Source organism: Ovis aries, chromosome 6, assembly GCF_016772045.2.
Source record: "Ovis aries strain OAR_USU_Benz2616 breed Rambouillet chromosome 6, ARS-UI_Ramb_v3.0, whole genome shotgun sequence".
NCBI lineage: Eukaryota > Metazoa > Chordata > Mammalia > Artiodactyla > Bovidae > Ovis > Ovis aries.
The window spans coordinates 114,197,802-114,216,788 of record NC_056059.1 but is presented as its reverse complement, the minus strand read 5'-3'; the positions used below and the strand labels follow the sequence as shown (position 1 = coordinate 114,216,788).

Below are 18,987 nucleotides of genomic sequence, written 5' to 3'. Positions count from 1 at the left end.
CCGAACAACAAATGTTCAGGGCCATCCCGTGGCAGTGCTTTAAAACTCAGAGATTCAAGAAAGGTTAGACTTCAAATCAGACGCTAGAAGAGGGACACGGAGGTCTGAGAAAAATCACTGCAGCTCCTGCCACCAACAGTGAAAGAACTAGACCCTGAACACGTGCCCTGGAGTCCGGAGTGGGCCCTGTGCCCTCAGGCAAGGCGAGGGAAGGCCCCGTACCTTTAAAGCCACAACAAACCTTCTGCCCGAGCGCCTTACTGTCTCAAAACACAGAAAACCACCTCATCACCTGGTCCAGAAAACACAGTTTGAGAGAGAGCCAAGAGATCTTTGAGTCCCAATCTGAACATTCTCAACTCTAGAGGACATTTTATTTTTAAAAAATGAAAAGCAAGTGACCTAATCCTCATTATCACTTACCTGCCAACTCACAGGTGAAAAGTCACACCTTTACATTTTAAAAGCAGAGTAGTCTGAAGGGCAAAAAGAGACTGGTAAAATTGAGTGGCTACAGGCAAAGGGAGAGAGAGAAACCGCAGGAGAAATTTCTCTAACGCGATATTCTTCAGATTTGAGTGTGGTCTTTGTGAACTGCTTCAGACACACTGCGAAGCTGATGTCCTAGTGATCGAGAGCGCCAGACTCACCTGGCAGGGAGCAGCAGTTCCGGTGCCACTTACTGTTACACTTTCTTTAAAATGTATACAGAAAAGATACATTTTAAACACATTAGAAGTATTGTCTATGGAACAGAATGAGGATGGGATAAAAAGAGTAACTACAGACAAACAAGACTTACATTAAACAGTGACTAGTTTACCAGGAACTCAGAAGTATGATCAACCTAATCCTCTTCAACTAACATTTTTTAACAGATACTTTTTTTTAACTTTATTTTTTGGCCACATGGCGGTGCGGGAGCTTAGCTCCCCAACCAGGGATCAAACCTGAGCCCTCTGCATTGGGAGTGCCACGCCTTGAGCACTGGACCACCAGGGAGGTCCCTCAATTTACATTTTTTTAAAAATTCACAAGAATTCACCAGTCAAGCTGTTAGCAACCATCTGCCTTGCTGAGTTGGCAAATACAGATTACTTGCAGGTAGCATTTGTGGTGCAGAAACTGTTCAAAGTGCAAAAACTCACACTGAACTTAGGATGAACTTATACTTAAATAAGCACAGCCAAGCCCAGTCCTCCCCGCCACCCCTGCAAAGCAACGCCACGCTGAAGGCTTGTGATGCCCTCCTGCTCGATGCTGCCGACCATCCCCCATCACTCCACGAGCAGCTCTTGAGATCTGAGCCCTGCTGATTCTAAGCCGCACATCATAAACGGCTTTTAAAGCCTGTTCTGTGCCAGCCACCGTTCTTTGTGGTGAGAATACGCAGAATCCAGCAGAACAGACAGCCTTCCCTGCCCTCGTGGGTAGAAAAGCTGAATGAAGCGCACAGAACGTCAGATGTGGATTCAAATACAAAGCAGGGTGGGAGGCAAGGACCGCCAGTCTGGGTGTGTGAACAGGACGGTCAGGGAGAACGCGTGACTGAAAAGCGACACTTCCACAAAGCCCCGAGGAGGAAGCCCCAGACAGAGCACACAGCGGGCTCGCAGCTCGGAGGCAGAGGTGACCCAGCGCGTCCACTGACGGGCCAGGAGGCCACTGCGCTTGAAGCCGTAACAGCCAAAGGGAGAACCCGTGAGGGTGTCTGCGGGGACCGGGGCCCAGCGCACGGGACCCTACAGGCTACCGCAAGGCCTGCGGGTTTCCTTCTGCATGAGGTGGAAGACTAGTGAAGGGGCTGAGCAGGGCAAGGGCCCGTCCCCTGTGCTGAGCTCTTGCAGGGGAACGCAGGCCTCACCGGGGCGGCCACTGAACCCACCAGGCAGGTCGGCACGGGACTGCAGCAGAGGGGGCAGCCCAAAGTAGAGCGAATGTGGACGCACCTCACGGGAAATGCGACGGGTGGGTCTGTGGGGCAACTCCACGGGTGGAGCTGTGGGACCTTTGGCTTGGACCTGAACTCAAGTCACCAGACATCCAGGTGGATGCGTGAATCAATTTCAAGTTCAGAGGAGGGTTTGGGGCTGGCGACAGTTTGTGTATAGATGGTGCCAGATAAAGGAAATATCCTGGAATCACAGAGTGAAGACTGCCAAATGCTGCTGCAAAGTCAAAGCAAGACGGAGACCTGATCACCAAGCTTGTCGTTCATGTGGAAGACTATAAATTTGTGTCATACACAGTATCATTTACTATCTTCAGGTACTGAAATGGAACCATTAAGGCCTTGACTCTTACTGTATCTTAAATAAAATGTGCCTTTTAAAGAAAAGCATTAAAAGTTTTCCCCTGACAGCATGTCTCCTCACCACAGCTTGGCCTCAGACGGCCCTCCTGGGAAGGCTGCTTCCTGCCCCTGGGCTGGGCTGGGCCTCTCCCGTCAGCTGCTCACACGGCGCCTCACACGTCCGTCTCACGACAGCCATCAAACGGGGATGGAACCCCAGCCGCCCTCCCTACTCTGAGCCCCGAGACCCAGGAGGCCTTCCAGCAGCCAGCTTCCTGCCCCTGGGCTCCTGCACGGGGCCACCTGTGCCCCACTAGAGAGTCCAGGGTCCCTCCTGCCGGCCTCCTGCCTCCGAGACGGTGTTCCCCTCTCATCCTCCCCTAGAGCGCGGCGCTCAGACGGCTCCAGGGTCCCCAGGCTCCCTGCCTCCCCCCCTACCTCCACTTTCACTGAAAAACCGTTTATCAGCAGCAGCTGTCAAATGCTTCCCTGTATCTTCAGCGGCACTCAGAATCAAAACCAGCGAGTGAACAGGGATCGGAAACAACGCTCTCGCGTTTACTCTCAGAAGAGCTTATCAGGTGCGGGTGGACAGCCGCTCGGCTCGGCCCGCAGCCCAGGACCCGCCGTCAGAGCACATGGATGAGGGGGGTGCTGCGTGCACGCCGCCCCTCCCCTGCCTCGAGGCTTCCCGCCTGCTCCCCACAGGGAGCCCTGAGAGTCATCCTTCTCCAAGCAGGATGAGCGTGAGGAAGGCAGGACGGACAGGGACGGCTCCCCGGCCCTCCCAGGACTGTGGTGCGCTTCCCGCACAGGAAGCGGGAACCCCAGGACTTCTCACCTGCAGGACAGGAGTGCTGTGCTCCCCAGTACGACTGCACGTTACTACACTGGGTATCAAAAAAGGACAGCTTCAGGGCTGCCCTGGGGGCTCGGTAGCCAAAGCAGGAGACACAGGTTTACAGCGCCATCAGTTCAGTTCAGTTCAGTTCAGTTCAGTTCAGTCCCTCAGTCGTGTCCGACTCTTTGCGACCCCATGAATCGCAGCACGCCAGGCCTCCCTGTCCGTCACCAACTCCCGGAGTTCACTCACACCCACATCCATCGAGTCAGTGATGCCATCCAGCCATCTCACCCTCTGTCGTCCCCTTCTCCTCCTGCCCCCAATCCTACGGGAAGACCATGTCTCGACGTCACTCTATTACTCTAAGTAATAGAGTAACAGTTCTGATAGTTCATCAGAACTACTGAGCCTGTGCCAACAGCCCAGAAACCGCAACTGCTGAGCCTAGGAGTGACAGCTGCTGAAGCCCTCGTGGCCGAGAGCCTGTAGTCTGCACCATGAGAAGCCCGCACACCACACCTAGGGAGCGACCCCACCCACCACAGCTGGAGGAAAGCCCGCGCAGCAATAAAGAGCCAGCGCCGCAGCTAAATAAAGTCATTTTCAAAACGACGGCTTCAGGTACCAATTCAACTACTTAGAAAAAAACAGTCGTTCTATGTTGCTAAACTAATAAGGGGCTAAAGGCGCATAAAAGACAATAAAGAGAAACTGTGTGTCTCTATTTCCCCCTAATGTATGTAAGAGGAGCAGAACAATTTTGCTTTTGCTTTTCCTTTTTCCTGCCAAGACTTCACATTTCCAATGGCGATGTCTAACCTAACTGCTGGCCTGCAAACAGGGAGCAGGCCAGGGAAGGGAGACAGGGAAGCCAGGCCTGGAGGCAGAAGCTGCTTCTCAGAAATCGATGGTGGGAGAACTGACACCGCCCTGCGCTGCTCCTCAGAGTCAACAGGCAGCACATGCTCGTAGGGCTGGGCGCCGCTCTACACGCTCCACCTGGCTCAGCCACGGTGACCCCTGAGGAAGAGCCATCATCATCTCCATTTCACAGGTGGTGGTGGTGGTCGGTCACTCAGGCGAGTCCGACGCTTTGCAATCCCGTGGACTGCAGCACGCCAGGCTTCCCTGTCCTTCATCATCTCCTGGAGCTTGCTCAAACTCATGTCCATTGAGTCAATGATGCCATCGAACCGTCTCATCCTCTGTCGTCCCCTTCTCCTCCTGCCCTCAATCTTTCCCAGCATCAGGGTCTTTTCCAATGAGTTGGCTCTTCGCATCAGGTGGCCAAAGTACTACAGCTTCACCATCAATCCTTCCAATGAATATTCAGGACTGATTTCCTTTAGAATTGACTGGTTGGATCTCCTTGCAGTCCAAGGGGCTCTCAAGAGTCTTCTCCAGCACCACAGTTCAAAAGCATCAATTCTTCAGCACTCAGCCTTCTTTGTGGTCCAACTCTCACATCCACATGTGACTACTGGAAAAACCACAGGTGAGGAAATCACAAATGAAGGGAGGATGCAGAAACATAGGTTTTAGCCTGAGGTAAAAGAGGAAAGGGTCAAACCACTCAGTTCCAAAGGAAATCAATCCTAAATATTCACTGGAAGGACTGACGCTGACGCCGAAGCTCCAATACTCTGGCCACCTGATACGAAGAGCCGACTTATTGGAAAAGACCCTGATGGTGGGAAAGATTGAAGGCAGGAGGAGAAGGGGACGACAGAGGACAAAGTGGTTGGATGGCATCATTGCCTCGATGGATGTGAGTCTGAGCAAACTCAGGATACGGTAAGCACGGGAGCCTGGCGTGCTGCAGTCCGTGGGGTCACAGAGTTGGACACGCCTTGGCGACTGAACAGCAGCATAAGGGGAAAGCTCACCTCACAGTGTCTTCACTGAGAAGACACCCTCGGAGACCTGGACCTTCAGGGCCTGACACCACCGATGTCCAGCTGTGCCCAGTGTGTTCCCCCCGGACCAGCTCCTGCAAAGGAGCCTCTGCCCCCAGCACCGGCTCAGGAAGCAGCCCTGAACCCCAGCCCACCCCACCACGGTGCTCCCAGTGTCCTCAAATTCAGACTAGGAGCAGGTAACTATTCAACCTCCTTAGATTCTGTGTGATTAAATAAAACAACATGAAGCCACAGAGAACCACATTCATCTAAAAACTGAAGGTAGTTATATAAGTCTCCGTCCAAATGCAATTAACAAGCCTAACTCTTCCCCCCACAATCCTGGAAGCAAGCAGAGAGAACCACCTCTGAGCCCCCAGAGCACCCTCCAATTTGAGCCCAAAGGTGTTTCCACCTTAGGCGTCAGCCCTGAGCAGGGGCTGCAAACAGCAGGTAAGTAATGTGAACCCTGCCTCAGCACCCAGGCTCCGTCATCCGCCAGGCGGGGGTGGGTGGGCCAGTGACCACAGGCGATGTGGGTCCTTCTGCCTGAAGGTCCCCCACCCTCAGGCTCCGAACCCTCCTCCCGCCCTCCACACACACGCTGAGGAGGCCCCCACATGGGGTGCCAGATGCGACTCAAACAACTGCAGCTCAGCAAGACAACTTTGCTCTGGAGGAGTTTTTAGGTGCTGGGCTGGATGAAGCACAAGCTGGAGTCAAGATTGCCGGGAGAAATATCAGTAACCTCAGATACGCAGATAACACCAGACTTGTGGCAGAAAGCAAAGAACTAAAGAGCCTCTTGATGAAAGTGAAAGAAGAGAGTGAAAAATTTGGCTTAAAACTCAACATTCAGAAAACTAATAAGATCATGGCATCCAGTCCCTTCACTTCATGGCAAATAGATGGGGAAACAATGGAAACAGTGGCTGACTTTATTTTGGGGGGCTCCAAAATCACTGCAGATGGTGATTGCAGCCATGAAATTAAAAGACGCTTGCTCCTTGGAAGAAAAGTTATGACCAGCCTAGACAGCATATTAAAAAGCAGAGATATTACTTTGCCAATAAAGGTCCACCTAGTCAAAGCTACAGTTTTTCCAGTGGTCATGTATGGATGTGAGAGTTGGACTATAAAGAAAGCTGGAGAAGACTCTTGAGAGCCCCTTGGACTGCAAGGAGATCCAACCAGTCCATCCTAAAGGAAATCAGTCCTGAATATTCATTGGAAGCCCTGATGTTGAAGCTGAAACTCCAATATTTTGGCCACCTGATGTAAAGAACTGATTCATTTGAAAAGACCCTGATGTTGGGAATGACTGAAGGCAGGAGAAGAAGGGAACGACAGAGGATGAGATGGTTGGATGGCATCACCGACTCAATGGACATGACTTTGAGAGTAAACTCCGGGAGTTGGTGATGGACAGGGAGGCCTGGCGTGCTGCAGTCCATGGGGTTGCAAAGAGTCGGACACGACTGAGCGACTGAACTGACTGAAGTGGGAAAGCAGAAGCTATGAGTGAAAAGGATGCTGGATGCCATGGAAACAGAACTCTTCCACCAGGAATTTCACCCCAACCTGCCTTTAAGGTAGAGACTCGGCATGACGACAGGGTCTCCAAGTACCACCAAACGTTCAGGAAACATTAATCAGGATACAGAATGTTCTGCTTGATTATTTCATTAATTCAGGATTATCTATTACAAAACCTATCCATGCCTCCTAACAACTCTAACATTTGACAGCAGTGGGAAATATTCTGACAAGTTAACTGACCACACGTCAGTTCTCCCACAAAACACGGACATCTGATGGTCTGAACGCTGGAAACTCTGTACGAAGCCAGGCTTGGAGGGCGAGAGCCCGCTCGGCCCCTCTGTGTCTGTGTGAGCAGAGAGGAGAGACAAGCACACTGGGTAAGATCCCTGCCAGGAGGACGGCCTCAGCAAGTGAATCTGAGTCTCCACCGTAAAGTCTCTGCAGCGCTGGGCAGACGGCAGCCCCTGAACAGGTGGGGAGGAGGGCACCCCTGCAAGACACAGGCTGGACTCCGTACACCTCAGACCCGAGGAAGAGGCCCCTCAGGAGAGGGTGCATCCCTGGGTCAGGACTCCAAGCCCAGCACGGGGCCGGGCATGGGGGTCACCAAGAAGACTGACTGGACTGGGTCTACTGCAGGGGCAGCGAGAAACAGGGGTGCTCTCATGAAGGGAAGCCCTCACCGCTGTGGGGAGGGGAGAGGGGGCTCTGGAAGAGGGGCTCTCAGACTGGGCAAGACCACGTCTTATAAAACTAACACAATAACGCAGGGGGTGGAGAGAGTGTCCCGTGACAGAAGAAGGAGCAAGTCCTAGACATCTCCTGGCGGGCAGACAGGTCTCCCATGAGCACTCACACGGCTCACCCAAGACACTCAGCAGCCAAACCATGGGGGCCCACAGTCATGCAGAGGGCTGGGGGGACGGGTAGCGACCCGCACCCTCTGCAGAAACACGCACAGGCGTGTGCGCCTGAGGCAGCCCTGCCGCTGGGGAGCAGACAGGGCCTGGGACACAACAGAAGCAGGCCAAGCACAGGAGAGAGGGCCACCTGGACCGCCCGCTGCGAGACGGGTCTTGCTGGCTCCCTCTGTGCTAAAGGGGCCTGCTCCAGGCACTGTGAAGATGCAACGGGGCAGTGGTGTCTCTGAAACACCAGCCTCTGGGGTGGGTCCTGAGCAGCGCCTGCCCTTTCCCTGGGCTTCCGTCCCCCGTTCCTGCTCTGAGCGTCTACCTGCCCATGAGCACCGAACCGAGAGCCCGGGTCCCTGCGGACGCGCTCAGATGTGCACTGAGCGGTTTCCTGGGCTTAGATCAACTCAAATACCTACTAACGACCTCCTGTGTGCCTGGCCCTGCGCCGGGACTACAAATACAGACAGGGCACCCGTGGCCCTAATTCTAGGAAGCAGCCAAGCCCCAGCACCAGCAGAGGCCGCACCCAGGCACCGCGAGCGTCCACGGGGCCTCAGGCTCCAAGCACATCACATCACAGAGGTCTAAGGGGAGGAGTCCTCAGAGCGGTCCCGCACCCAGACACCCTGCGCTCTGCTCCACGTTCACCACCCACGCGTCCGACCCTCACCGCCCACGCTCATCAGTGCACTGACTGCAGCGCTGGGGCCCTCTGCACAGGGTATGCTGCCTTGGTTAAGAAATCCCTGACTCAACCCACTCTGAGGGGAAGCACGCAGGCTCTGGAGCTGGCCCTGAGCTCGAACGACGGCGCTGCCGTCCAGCGAGCCAACAACCTTGGGCAGGTCTCTCTGCCTCGCGGAGCCTCCACTTCCTCATGTGTCAAACAGACGTCTTACGATTCGCTCCCGGGGCCTGTTCCAAGGGTTGGATGAATGAGATACTGTGAGAAGCGCTAACAGACGCGAGTCCCCGTGGCCTGGGCCCCTCTCCCCGCTCAGCCCGGAAGGAAGCAGAGATGCTCCCTGCGGTACAGCACCCCTCATGCCACCCATCGTGACCGTCACTGACCGCTGCCCTGTAACACCATCGGTGTGGAGCAGCAGCAGCTTTTTTTCTTTTTTTCTTTTTTTAACAAACAAAACAGAAAACTTCAGCATGCTCCCTACACATAGTAAAAGCTGGTAAGTACTGTTTCTTATAATTGTTTCTGTCATATACATTATCTTATATTGCTCCAAACACACGGCCACACGCTGCGTCACAACACACAACTGATTTATTTTTGCAACTCAGGGCAAAAATAAGCTTGAGATACTATTCCAGGACAGTGTTTTCCAAAGTTCCTTGTGAGCCTGGAATCCTAAGAATCTAACTCGGTGGCCTAAGCAGATAACGTCGAAGCTAAAGACTCTGGTCCCATATGACCCTCCATTGACACCCTCCAGGCCTGGGAATCTGAGAGGTCAGGGTTCACAGTCAAATCTCACAACACAGGTGAGCAAACAGGCGTGCAGCAGGACAGCCTGTGCAAGAGTTGAGTTTTCACAGTGTGGAGAAATCATTTGTTGGTTAAATGGAGGTGACCTTTAACCCTGGCCCCAAACACTCCCAGACAGGCCACCCCAGCCCCCCACCAGTGGTGGCTTCATGGCCTCACGTCTGGACTGACCCACAGCGACACCAGCCCCAACCTCCATACCCTCGTCCCCAGCATGAATTCAGCAGAACTGGAACGGTCTCGGGGTTCAGGACAGAAGCAACGAAAGCCAAGCATCCCACAGGCTCACTCCCACGGGAGCAGACAAATCAGCTTTAGTTAAAGGGCGCGGCCTCATTTCAGAAGACATTTGGCCTTTGCCTTCTAGAGGTAAGCCTTTGCCTCCTGAAACAAGTGAGCACAGAGGAAAGTCAAGCCCGCTGTGTGTTCCCAGCAGTTGTGGGCTCACCGCACACGTAGGTGCAAAAACCCAAATGGCCTCTCGGCCCAGAGACGTGTCGTTCTGTGAGGCAGAGGCCTTCGCAAGGCTGATGCCCCATACAGGGCCCTCAGAGGCCAGTCGTCTGTGTGAACAGACGAGGCCACAGGCTCAGGGAGGCTCCCCGGCTTTGCTCGGGCCACAGGGACGTAACGGGAGCGGCTGGGGCTCAGGCGGGATTCCGGGACCCGAGACACCGCTCCCTATTCCCCAGGAGGCCCTGGCCTCCTCACCTGGCGCCCAGTGGGGAACACCCAAGACTTTCCAGCCTCTCCTCAGGCAACTAATCCACCCTATGTGAAGACTTCCTGGTCTAGGCTCCAGCAGGAGTTCTCTGGGACCCTGTACGTCCACTTCAATGTCCACCAGGTGCCCTAAAACCAACATGTCCAACACCGGCTCCACTCGCCATCCTGCCAAACCCGGCCTGGCATGGCTGACGGCACCGGCAGCACCCCTCACGGCCACAGGACACCCCAGGGCCCCAGCCTCCAGCCAGCGCGACCCCTCCCAGCCCTCCACCCACTTCTGCGGCCTCAGCTCAAGCCCCGGTCTTTCCCCTTCACTGCCACTGCCTCCCGGTTCCCCTGCCTCCCAGGGAACCGGAAACTCACTTCTGGGCGGAACCCGCTGCCATCCTAACCCCAAGTGAAAGCCACCAGCCTCTCCCTCTGGCCCTTGGACTCCTGCCTGAGCCCCTCAGGTTGGCATCCACGACCCCTGACTCAGCTGCTGGAGCTCGCACCTGCCACCCTGGCCCTTTGTGGGAGGCTCCCATGTCCCACCCCGCCGGCCGCAGCTTGCTGATCCCGGAGCGTGCATGCTCACGGCAGGCCTCAGCTCCAGCTCTGGGTCATCCCCGTGGGCCCTGACGCCCCCACAGGCTGCACAGCCCCAGGTCCAGGAGCAGGCACTCCTCCAGGTGGGAGCTCCGGACGTAAAGCGCCAAGTCTGCCCCCGAACCCAGCTGAGAGCCCGCACAGGCCAGGGGCTGAGCTATGTCTCGGGGAGGAATGGATAAATAGTATCTTGGAAACACAGAGGTCCAAGGCACCTTCCTTCCCAGGAGGGAGTTCAGGAGGAGCGGTGAGAGTCACATGGCATCAAGAGAGGATCAGCCGAGCTGATGACCGGCAGCCTGGGCTGTCAACACAGGGTGTCTCGGGCTCCGGACAGAAGGGAGACTGTAAAGCAGGAGGTGGGGGGCCAGCTGGGCCCCGAAAGAAGCAGGCAGTGAGGAATGAAAGATGGGGGCACAGACATGAAAAAACACTCTCAAAATGCATAAAAATGCAGTCTTACCAATCAATTAGGTAGATGTCTGGAGTTAAGTTGTTTTTCTTAAAATGAGCAAATAATTTCGGCAAATTTTCTTCAAAGAATACCTCAAATGCAGCAAAGTACGTCAACATCTGGGGAGAAAATGTGAAATACACTAGTAAATATGTTATCAGCACATGTTTCCAATCTACAGGGAAAGTCAGTATACTTAATGCCCCTAGAATCCCACAATCATCTTCGTATGTAAACTGCTCACGTATCTTTACTGGTAACCCTAAACCAGGCACTGAGCAGGCAATTTCTAAACAGGCACAATCTCTAACCTCCCTGTAACGTCACTGTAACTGACTACACTTCATCATTACTTCAACCTGTAGATAAGAGAACTGAAACCCAGAGGGTTAGAGAAAGTTTTAGTCACCGAGTCGTGCCCAACTTTGTGACCCCATGGACTGTAACCCACCACGTTCCTCCGTTCATGGGATTCTCCAGGCAAGAACACTGGAGGGGGTGCCCTCTCCTTCTGCAGAGCAGGTGCGTAACTTGCCTAACGAGGGCGCATGTGTGTGTGCAAGGTGCGGCCTCGAACTCGCGCCCTGGCCCATGGCAAAGGCTGACCCCTGACAGCTCATTCTCCTCCAAGAAGCAGAAAGGAATGCGCCATCTAAGGATGATCTGAGGAAACACGCGGCCTCCGTGCTGACCCCTGGCCTTCCCAGAGGGGGTCTGATACTGACACTCGGGCAAGGGCAACTGCAGGCCTCTTCATGTGCAGCCCAGGAGACAGCTCGGGAGAAAACACAGAAGGGACAGGGAACCGCCCCAGCCTGCGTCTCACTGGCATGGGCTCTTCAACTTCCTATGGGGTCTGTGCGAAAGCACGATGCACCGACCAGGGTATTGTGCTGAAACAGCTGCGGGGCACCGGCCTCCCCCATGGACCTCCACGTGGGGGGACCGGGCCAAGCACCTGCTCTGACACAAAGCAAGGACGTCCGGGGGGGGGGGGGGGCACCCCTCCCCTCTCATGCCAAGGGTTTATTCTCAGAAACACTTGCTGGAAGAATGCACTTCGAAATTCACACGTATGGCTATTAGCCGCCCATTTCTCAGGGTCAACACAGCGCCCTGGTAATCCTCCACGCTGTACAGTGCTACTTGCTGCAAGTAACCCCGGGGAGGGAAAAATGGAACTTTCCTGCCAAACAGAAGGGCCCGGCCGCTCTTGCTCTGTGCACACATGGCACCCAGGGACCCACACACACATGGGGATACTTACAAGGCCGTGGTCCACTCGGAAAAACGCCATTTGACAGGGTTTATTCAAAAGATTAGAAAAAGCAATGAAGGCATCTGCAGTATCCAAGTTCAAGATCAACACGGCCGCTATGAAGGACATGCCCTGAACCTGAGGGGAGGAGAGAGGGCGGTCAAATCACCGGCAGCCACCGCAGTCGGAGCAGCCCCCGCGTCTCCTTGAAGGAGGAGCCCACACGCCCTCACGCTGGAAGGGCCCACGCTGCCCCCACCCGCTGCCACCCCACGGCCTCGAGGGCCCTGCCCGTCCTGACGCAGAGTCGTCGCCCTGCCACGCCGGCCACCTGTCTGCACTCCTTCATTCCCAAACCCTCCTCCTGCACCTGACAGGCTCGCTGCCTTCGAGGAGGTGCAGCGTCCGGGCAGCACGGAAACGCACCCCTAAGGGAACATGCTGCTCTAAAGCCATGCAGGCACACGTCCGCTAAGCCGCAGAAACCTCAGCAGCATAGCTTTAAAAACAGTTACAACTAAAAAGCTTTTCTGATTTAATGCTGGGGTAAAAATATCACATGCAGAAAATGAACTCAAACCCTATTAAAACATGGTCTATGGAGGAGGAAACGGCCACCTGCTCCAGTATTCTTGTCGGGGAAATCTCAGGGACCTGGAGGAGCCCGGCGGGCTATAGTCCACGGGGCCACAACAAGAGTTGGACTCAACTGAGTGACTAGGCTTGTACATCAGGCTTTAAAAAAAAAAAAAAAAGATCGATGCCACAGAGCAGCCAGGGCAGCTCAATTTCCCTACGAGGAAACTGAGGCGAGTCATTGACCGTGAGCCTTTTCATAGCTCACAAAAACGGGGGCACGTGACCCGCCACCTGCAGCTACGGTGAGATGGTGGAGAGCATGACTTTCTTTCTAGAAGAGAACGTCAGAGAATCTCAGAAAGGTTCACTTACATAACCCACATCCGGTCGGTAACAAGTGTACGCGCCCAAAACGCTGTGCAGCATGTCGTGGTACGGGCCACCCTACAAGGACCAACACACGAGACAGGCGTGAGCCATGTCAGTGCGCGCACAGGGCCCGCAGCCAAGCACGCGGCGGCACACCGCAGGACTAGCTGCCAAGCGTCACGTGGCAGCTCGGCACTGCCACGGCACTGGACAAGTGAACCATCGGCCACAGCTGATGCGCTCGACCCACAAAGCCGGTCTGAAACAAGCTGGTGGGCCGGTGTGAGCACCACACTGGAACAACACCCTTAATCCAGCTGCTGCTGGATGACTGTATTGCCCCTTCAAGTTCAAGGTGACCGGGTACCCAGGCTCTCCAGAGCAGGTACGTGCCCATGGTCAGTCTGCCTCTGCCTCCCAGCGTACCCTCACCCTGATGATCCTTCCTGCCCCCTTGCCCCCCGCTGCCTGTCACTGTCTGTGTTTACGATGTTTCGGCACAGCAGGTGCAGGCCCCTGACTCCTCTGCTGTCGTTTATGCCACTATCCTTTACTGGTTACCTAGCGTGTGCAAAGCATGAAGCCAGAAACACGGGCACGATAGAAGCAGACTGGGTATTCCGAAGTCATATTAACTATCTGTCGGAAAGGATTCAGTTCAGTTCACTTCAGTCACGCAGTCGTGTCTGACTCTTTGCAACACGATGGACTGCAGCATGCCAGGCTTCCCTGTCCATCATTAGTTATCCTTATTTTTAAAAGTCTGAAAGTATTAGCAAAATACCCACCCTCCCAACAAAAATCCCCAGTATTTTTCAAACCTGATCACAAATACATGCAATTTGGCATTTTAGACAAAATGTTACTTAAAGCAACAGATCACCACCACCTACTTGCTGGAAAATGCAGAGACTGGGGAATGTTCTGGAGATGTCCAGTTTAATCAGCTCCAGACTGGCTTCTCTGTCTGCTGCTGAAAAACCAGCATCTGTCAAAAGACCAGGAGTCATCACACCTCTCAGAGGCAAGTCTGTGGAGTGATCGCAAGGCTTCAAACTCTTAGGAGAATCAAACAAGGAAGGGACAGTCTTCAGGACCATGTGGACCTAATTATAACCTGAACCTACAGCATCAACAGTTTGCAGAGTTCTTTAAGAGCAAAAATCTCACAGTACCGTCTAAGGCTAGATCATCATCAGATATTTTCTAGGGTCTGAAATCATCAACAACTGTTGATAGTTGGAATTAAGGACAAGTAAGGGAATAAACACAAATGAATTCCAGACACGGATAACATCAGAAAAATCATTTGAAACCATTTGAAAAGCCATTTGAGACCATTTGAAAAATCATTTGAAACTGGCTAGAACATCGTTGCTATAAACATAGAATATACGGGAGTTACTGCAGCGTAACATTACTGTGTGTTATTTGTAACAAATAACTATGGATAACTTGCTTTATATTTTTAAAATTCCAATACCACATGGTATAAAAAAAAGATCAGCAGGAAAGATACTACTTAACAAACAGAAGCAACCACAATCATTTGTGTGTTGTGGAAAACTCTGAAAGCATAACCTAGGAACAGGCAGTGTTCCCCTCCCTTTGGAAGGCGCTGCAACCCTCCTCTCTGAACCAGCACTTGAGCCCTACTGGGGGCCGGGCTACTGTCCATCAGCGAACAAAGGAAGCCATACATGATGGCCAGCCCTCCAGCACGTCTGGACATAGACAACTCGCAGGAACTGGTATCATCTGTCTTATAAAAGCTTTTTTTTTCTTTAACTCAATTGATCTTAAAAAAAAAAAAAAAAAATCCCTTTTTGGGAATTCCCTGGTGGTCTACTGGTTAGGACTTAGGTGCTTAAGCCCAGGTTCAAGCCCTAGTCAGGGAACTAACATCCCGTGTGCCATACTACACAGCCAAAAAAAAATTTTTTAATCCCTTTTCCCATGAAGCTTTCATAAATTTGCACCAACCACTATTTCAGTTAAGAAAGTTTTCCTTGTTACGTAATGATGTGCATATTTACAGCTTGTATAGCCGACCAAAAGAACCCACTGGTGTTGCTGCCTCACATACCTTCGGTCTCCGCTTCGGAGCCTCCCGTGCTAAAGGACCGCCACCGCTCCTTTGCTCGGGCGAGACAGATGTCGAAGAGCTCTGGAAGAAAAGCCTTTGGTAAGTTATCACGTGCACACACATGTCTCCCCAGCACACCAGAGAATACACTGCCGCCTCGTTTAGATAACTAAAGCTCAACCACAGACTCCATGCTTATTATAGCTACTTCCTCCCTTCTGGCCAGAAGGCACTTCTGTTTTCTAAAGACATCACCATATACAGAGAAATACACAAAACGCCACTATGCCTGGTGTTCGTTACACCACCCATCCGTAAAGCTATTTCGTTTCGGTGTGTTTGATGAGGCTGCGGCCTCGCTAGACTCTGAGCTCTGGGGTGAGACTGTGAGGGCCTCTGGTCACATCTGAATCCAGAACAACAGCACTGGACTGACACAGGCCAGGACACTCAGTGAGCACACGACTGATGAGCAAAGCGGGAGACAAGCAGAAAACCAGCTGGTTTCAAATAAAGCAAGATGGAACCGCTACCCCCGGCCCAGTCTTCCTGAATCTGTTGCCTGAAAGTGCAGGAGGGGTGAAAGCAACACAGGCAGAAGTTTCAAAAATAAATATTCTCAGTGGCAGCAAAGCAGCGAGATGTCTCTCACAAGACAACCGTCAGGTCTTCATATCTGGAACAGACTTATTCAGCCATTCTTCTCTTTGGGTAGTCTGGCAACGGTGAAAGAACTCGAGCTCACAAATCTCACTGCCATACGCAGACCTCCACGCCCCACCCTTCCTCAAAGACTGAACCCAGAGACACCTCCGAGCCCTGCTGTGCCCGTCCAGCCCCCGCGCCTCGCGGCTGCTCTGGCTCCAACACTGCCCAGCCACTGGCTGCCCTGGATCAGGAACAGTCACTGAGACTTAACGGCTGCTACCCAGGGAATTCCTACTGCTTCATTCTTTCCTTCAATACTTCTGGAATATAAAGCAGAGCACAACTGCCTCCCAGACAGTGAATGCTATTTTTAAAAACATAAGTCAAATTCTAGTAACACTACTGTGTTGTAACAAGCTAAATTCTGATTACCAACCTTCTTCTAACCTTGTGAAGGAAGGACCTGACTTACAATCTACGCTCGTCTGTAAGGTCAGAACAACTGTGAAACGTAACATCGCATTAACGTCATATTAACCTGGAAGGCAGTGGGCGTCTGAACTCAGCTGCTTATGGGACAAACCTGGGGATGTGCTGAGCCGGAGGCCACAGGGTCTGGGGCGCCCCTGCCCACTCTGCTTCCAGGAGGCAGGCGGAGCTGCTCATCTTGGCAGGAGGTGGAGGAAAACCAGCACGTGGCCGCTGGCCACTGGGAGCCGCTCCCCAGTGAGGCGCCCGACAGTTACAGCGCAGACGCGGGCAGCCCTGGGGAACACAGGGCAAAGGGCAGTTTCCACAACACCGCCACGCTTCAGCTGGCGTGCATTTGTAGGGAGAGAGGGAGCTCAAACAGTGACCCCACCTTCTTCCTGGAGGAGCTTCAAAGTACAAGGCTACCTCCCTCAAGAGTGAAGGCAACGGTACTACCAGGCTGACCCTCAGGGAGTTTCCACTCGCACAGCTGCAGACACAGCAAAACCTTGGGGCTTCCCAGATGGCAGCATGGGCTTCAGCGGTAGCTGCCTAACCTGTCGGGGTGGCTGACTTCCTCAGAAGGGAAGCAAGGCCGACAGTCCCTGCCCCTCAGGCTGCTGTCCACGTTCACCACAACACGAGAAAGGGCCTATCCGATGCCTGGCCTCAAGAGGGGACTTCAAGCTCAGTGTAGTCACGGAGGCTTCACACAGCCAATCTCGAGATTAAGGAGGACCCAATACGGCGGCATTCACACTCATCCATCTGCTCCTTCATTCACCCAGCAAACACTTCCTGAGAGCCTGACTGTGCAGAGAGGTTGTGCAGGCCTTCAGGTGATGAGAGGGACAGCTTGAGGCCCCACCCTGCTGAGCGCCAAGTGAGGTCGGCAACTGACTTCAGGCAGCTAGCTACACAAGAAAGACACAATTTAAATAAAACTGGCCAGTATCGAGATTTACGCAGACTGTCAAGGCATGGAACTGATTAATTAAGCCATTTCGCCTGATACACTATGATATAGACTATGGAGGATTTTAATTTAAATGAAATCAGTGCAGCCAACGGTGAGAACAGAAAATTAAATAGAATACACACACCCAGAGTATGCTGCATTGCGCCCAGCTGGCTTAGAGCTGTTGACACGTTTAGAAATTCTCAGGAACAGGGACTGAGACAAATTGTCGTCCATTCTCCAAACACTGACTTTTGGGGAAGCTTTTGTGAAACCATTTCCACAAGTAAATGTTACACATCTTTTCACCTACAGATGTTAAGTTTTGGGCAGGTATGGACTAACAACAACAAAAAAATGGAACTCTGAGGAGATGACAAAGAAAAGAACCAGTAACCATCCACCCAACCAGCTGTCACTACTCAAGAAGAACCCTGCTGGCCAGGGCTGAAATCGCAGTATAAGATCGGTATCTTACAAAATAAAACTTACAACAACAGGATGAACCCCAGCCACAGAGAAGCTACAAACCAATCTATTTTACACTCAAGGGCCTTCAAGAGGGTAAAAAGAAAAAGCCAGCCACCACCAACACTACAAGCTGGGCACTAATATAGAGAAGGCAAGGAAAGAGTTCCTGGCCTGGGCAGTGTAGGCTGCAGACAGAGAGGAAATTTGATATTACTTTTATCAACAACCGTCAGTAGAATTAAGGACAAGTAAGAGAATAAACACAAATGAATTCCCGACAAGAAAACACCCCCCCAAAAAAAAATTTGATCTAGAACATCGCAGGTCTAAATGTAGAGCATGTTTATTCCAGACTGCAGACAGAGAGGAAGGGAGGGAAGTACAGATTCCTGTTTACCAGGCACTTCACTGTGAGCCTGAGCTCCTAGGGTCGGTTTCACCCTGGGTCACAGCATGCAAAGTGCTGGATAGGGAGGGAGCGAAGCAGTGGACACCCTCATGGGAGAAAAGCTCGCCCGAACCGTACGAGGGCGTGCGGCGGGGCAAACAGCCCTGAGAAAGCAGGGTCCAGGAACTTCCTGGTGGTCGGTGGCTAGGACTCGGGGCTTTCACTGCTATGGACCAGGGTTCCATCCCTAGTCTGGGAACTAAGATCCCACAAGCTGCGCAGCATGGCACCTCCAAAAAATGAGGGTACAGAGCTCCCATCCCTCTGGACTGAAGCTACTAGACCCTCAAGGACCCGGCGGTAGCACAGCGTGCTGTCCCCACTAAGCTGTTTATATAAAAGACGCCAGGGCCGGGCGGGATCACAAACCCTACAAACACAGCACCTCCACAAAGAGAAACACCCCACACACACCGTTTTCCCGTCCCCCTTGAGGCTTGCTTTCCACACAGTTCTAGGAGAGATCCTGGCGTGACTCAGCCCACCAATGTTCCCCCCCATGTGTCAGGGAGGATGACCGGCCCAGGAGGGAGGCGGGCGTTGGTTCTGAGCCACCAGATGACTGAGGCACCCGGGGTGCTGCCTCCTAATGCACCGCCTCCCGGAGGCACGCTGGCCTCTTGAAAGACACGGCTTCGTGGCAACAGCTGCCTTTCTTCCTGAGCAGGCACACGGGATGGGAGACGTCCCAGGACCGAGGGTGGGCTTCCCGGGCTGAGGACCATGCGAGCTACTCACCGTGGGTGATGTTTAACTCGTTGCCAATGGCTAAGCTCCAGACCTTGCCTCTCACGCTGGGAGGGATTCCCTGCCACCACAAATCTCGAACTTTTCTAGAGCACCACCTGGACGAAAACGGAAGCGTGAGTTCGTGAGTTTGTTCTCAGTGAAGAAACACTTGTCTGCCCACATGCTTACCCCCAAGCCACAGAAGTG

General features: G+C 53.1%; 1 protein-coding gene across 6 annotated transcripts in view; it reads right to left on the bottom strand.

Moving 5' to 3' along the window:
• Positions 1–18,987, bottom strand: part of TBC1D14 (TBC1 domain family member 14) — a 115,336-nt gene that overhangs the window by 11,111 nt on the left and 85,238 nt on the right. For 4 of the 6 annotated variants that reach the window (XM_042251670.1, XM_027971234.2, XM_060417693.1 and 1 more), the window contains 6 exons: positions 18,790–18,896; positions 15,056–15,136; positions 13,863–13,957; positions 12,973–13,044; positions 12,031–12,159; positions 10,773–10,882 (listed from right to left, as the gene is read on the bottom strand). In XM_042251670.1, coding sequence (XP_042107604.1) covers positions 10,773–10,882; positions 12,031–12,159; positions 12,973–13,044; positions 13,863–13,957; positions 15,056–15,136; positions 18,790–18,896 — 594 coding nt within the window. Of the gene's footprint in view, positions 1–3,720; positions 4,618–10,772; positions 10,883–12,030; positions 12,160–12,972; positions 13,045–13,862; positions 13,958–15,055; positions 15,137–18,789; positions 18,897–18,987 lie in introns of those variants that run through there. The other 2 variants (XM_060417692.1, XM_060417691.1) reach the window with 2 other exon arrangements.